General features: G+C 44.7%; 1 protein-coding gene across 1 annotated transcript; it reads left to right on the top strand.

Moving 5' to 3' along the window:
- LOC109717890 (pentatricopeptide repeat-containing protein At2g15630, mitochondrial) lies at positions 560-3,430 on the top strand. The gene is made up of 3 exons (XM_020243838.1): positions 560-2,136; positions 2,237-2,326; positions 3,184-3,430. The coding sequence occupies exon 1, from the start codon at positions 673-675 to the stop codon at positions 2,029-2,031; it is 1,359 nt and encodes a 452-aa protein (XP_020099427.1). The 5' UTR covers positions 560-672; the 3' UTR covers positions 2,032-2,136; positions 2,237-2,326; positions 3,184-3,430.

The following is a 4,276-nucleotide window of genomic DNA, read 5'->3' on the forward strand; positions in this document are numbered from 1 at the left end:
AACATCCGCGAAAGTTCATTGACTAAAAATAAAACCTTCATTCATGCTTCAGGATCTTTAACGTGGAATTCAAAATTTTGAGGACCAAAAATGAGAGTTAGTTTAAAGTTTGAGGACCACGTGTGCAATTTCCACAACTATACACACTAACATCCTCGCAAGCGAAGCAAAGCGAAGCGCAGGGGACGCCCCACCCCGCCCACGACCCCTCTCGATGATGCCTCCTCTCTCGCGCTTCTTGCCTCGGCGCCGCCTCTCCTCCTCCGCCGCCGCCGCCGCCGCCGCCGATGATGGAGGCAAGGAAGGAAGAAACCCTCTCCATCCCCCTCTCTCTCTCTCTCTCTCGCTGTGTGTGTGTGAGAGAGAGGGAGATTTAATAATTTTTTTTAANCCCGCCTCGACCTCCGCGCCCTCTGCCTCGCCGCCTCCGTCCTCCTCTACCCCCACCGCCCCCCTCTCCCCGCCCTCCGCCTCCTCAAACGCGCCCTCGCCTCGCCCCGCTTCTCCCACCTCTCCCCCCGCCGCCTCTTCGACGCCCTCGCCGCCGCCGCCCCCGACGACGACGAGGAGCGCCGCCCCTCCGACCCCTCCTCGCCGCTCCCCTCCGACCTCCTCCTCCGAGCCTACGCCGACCTCGCCCTCCCCGAGAAGGCCCTCCAAGTGTTCTACCTCATGAAGGGCGCCGACTTGGTCCCCAAGATCGAGTCTTGCAACGCCCTGCTCAGCGCCTTCTCGCGGGCGCACCGCACGGATCAGGCCTGGGTCCTCTACGCCGAGATGTTCCGGATGCGGATCCCCTCCACCGTGGTCACCTTCAACGTAATGATCAACGTGCTGTGCAAGGAAGGTAAGCTCAAAAAGGCCAAAGCTTTCCTACGCGTCATGGAGAGCTCCGGCGTTCGCCCCAATGTCGTTACCTACAACACCGTAATCGGAGGGTATTGCTCGAAGGGGAAGGTCCAAATGGGTATTGATATGCTCGATTTGATGAGGGAGAAGGGAATCGAGCCTGATTCGTACACGTACGCGACGCTTATTTCGGGGATGTGCAAGCAGGGGAGGATCGGTGACGCTTCGAAGGTGTTCGACGAAATGCTCGAGAGAGGTTTGCGGCCGAGTGCCGTCATGTACAACGCGTTAATCGACGGGTGCTGTAATAAAGGGGAGTTGGATGTTGCGTTTAGGTATCGCGATGAGATGATCGGGCGGGGGATCGAGCCGACCGTGTCCACGTACAACTTGCTCGTCCACGCATTGTTTATGGAGGGTAGGAATTTCGAAGCTAATGCTTTGATTAAGGAGATGGAGGGGAAGGGATTGGCGCCCGACGCGTTCACGTACAACATTTTGATCAATGGGTATTGCAAGGAGGGGAATGTTGCGAAGGCGTTTGGTTTGTTCGACGAAATGTCAAACAATGGTATTCGCCCTACGATGGTGACTTACACCTCTCTGATTTACGTTCTTTGCAAGAGGAGTCGAGCGAGCGAGGCGGATAGGATGTTTGAAGAGGTGAAGGAAAAGGGTCTCTCCCCGGATCTCGTCATGTACAATGCCTTGATCGACGGCCACTGCAGCAGCGGCAACATGGTCCGAGCGTTCGAGCTGGTGAAAGAGATGGAGAGAACGAAGGTTGCCCCGGACGAAGTGACATATAATACTTTGATGAGAGGGTTTTGCTTGTTGGGACAAGTTGAGGAGGCCCGCGAGCTCATCGAAGAGATGGGTAGACGAGGGATCAAGCCTGATCTTATCAGCTATAACACACTAATTAGTGGTTACAGCAGAAGAGGTGATATGAAGGATGCTTTTAGGGTTAGGGATGAGATGCTGAGCAGAGGTTTCGATCCCACAATTCTTACATACAACGCGCTTATACAAGGGCTGTGTAAAAATGGGGAAGGAGGTAATGCCGAGGAGCTACTTAAAGAGATGGTAGGCAATGGCATTGCACCTGACGATAGTACCTATTTATCGCTCATCGAGGGGCTTAGTGATGGCAAGGAGTTGATCGAGAATGCGGATGTGTAACCCTGAACCCTAAACCCTAAACCCTTAGACATTCAATTCAGCTGCGCAGGGATAGGACTCTTCAGAATTGCTCTGCGAGAAACTACTAGTCCCTTCTAAGGAGAGGTCTATGAAATAACAATTTCCTTTTCTTTTTTGTTGTATCCTTTTATTGGATTTGGTTACAGTTGGGCTGTAACTTGAAACTTGTTTCCTTGGTTTTCAGGTCATGGGTAACTTCTTGATAGATGGATGCGGAGGCCGTCGAGTGTTTTCTCGATTCGCATTAAGATGGCAAGGTACTTCTTCTTCAGAAGTAAGAATATATTGCATCTCAAAAGAAAATTAAAAAAAAAAGATAAAGAAGTGTCTGTTCAATTTACCATCCTCATAAATAGAAACTGGGGTAAGATATGCATCCTGTTTATTCAAAAAAATGACTTCAATAAACAATGAGAACCATGCTAGCATAGTTGTTCCATGCAGTTGCAGTGACTCTCAATCATTCATACATTCTTTCAGATAAATTACAATTGCCGGCTGATTTTTCGGCAATTTTGCTTGATTTTTCACACTTTAAGCAGTGGAAAGAAATATTTTGCAAGGGGAACTGAGTTTTGCGAGATAACACTTGGTTTGTGACCTGCTTGTCTTCTGTTCTTCTACCACTTTGTTTCTTTTTTTTCCCCCCTCGCGTCGCGTTTCAAAATCTGTTGCATTTTCTAGTTGATCTCTCCTTTGCGATTTCTTATAGGGTGGTGCCATTTTTTGTTCTACTAAAAATGTTATGGTGAGCATGAAGTGTGCACTTGTATTTGATCTTCACAAACAGATGTTAGTGATCATATGTTGGAGCTTTATGAACAAAAATTGTTCACTGCAATCCTCTCATGCAGATGAAACAAAAGGAAAGCTCTCTACATGTGCCCTCCTAAGATGCTGGAAAAATTAGCATGTTTGCTTCTAAAAAAAATCCAGTTTCTGGTATTTTCTTGTTTGTAATTCTTTGTTGTGCATTCAATCTCTTGTAAACCACCTCTATACTGAAAAGAAAGATTAGTTTCATTTACCAGTGATTGCTTGAAGGGGTTTTGTTCCGGCAATCAACCGCCGTACGACGATTGTAACATGCCGTTGATCGAATGATGATTCATGATTCTGTTTTGTTCGCAGGTGCACTCTCCAGCAGATCTACGACGTTGCGAGAAATCCTGAAGATAAGTGATTAGGCTTTGATCAAGTTTGCCACAAATTTAATCACCTGTAAATATATGTCTGTGTCTTCGATTCTGTCTCAAAGTATGAGTGTGATATTTTTTGCCCCAGCAGCTCAACTCTGGGGTCAGATAATGCTGATCCATGTTGAAGTACAAAAAGAAGATGAAATTATTACATTTAAATTTTGATTTGATTCAACCAACTATGTTTGCCCGACAAATTATCTAAATGATGTGTAGAGTTGGAAGCTTAAATTGAATTTTGTAGGTAAACAACCAAATTTTGAGGAATCATGTTTCCATGTCATTTTCTGTTTTGCTGAATAATATAGGAAATTTTGTGAATTTCAATATATGATAGCTATATATAAGCATTATTGCTCAACTGTGTCAATTCATTTTCTGATATTATTAATAGAGTCCGGCTACTATACTAGCTACTATACTATTATGAGTATAAAATTTTTTGTACTCATAAAATTTTGGCCGTTAGATCTATCTTTTGGATCATTTTCATCCGTTAGATCATACTATTCAACCAACTACCTACTCAACCTTAGAGGACCGTTATCATCCTACTGGAAACCATTATCATTCTAACCGCATATCTCTTCATCCAACGGCCGAAAATTTATAAATATAAAAGAGTTGATGCTCATAAGAGTACAGTAGCCCTAGCCTTATTAATGATAATTATAATTGTGAATGTCAACCTACAGCATAACTCACAAAGGGGCGGTTGCACACAGTTGCTCTACTGCATTGTAGATGTAACTGCGTTTCAATTACTACATTAACATTCAATTGGTGCAGATGAAATTGAAAATTAACACAACTGAGAAAATAAAGCTTATATAAGCAACCCTATCTACATAATCACCTCTTAAATAAATGGAAAGAACAATTTAGAAAAAGGAGTGAAAATTTTCACTATACAGGGGTGGCCCGGTCATCCTATCTTAATATTTAAAATGACAAAATTTACAGGTACATTCTCAAACTACTTATAGCTACAAATGTTACTAGTCCAATTGGCAATTGCATGTATT

This window comes from Ananas comosus, linkage group 12 (genome assembly GCF_001540865.1).
Source record: "Ananas comosus cultivar F153 linkage group 12, ASM154086v1, whole genome shotgun sequence".
NCBI lineage: Eukaryota > Viridiplantae > Streptophyta > Magnoliopsida > Poales > Bromeliaceae > Ananas > Ananas comosus.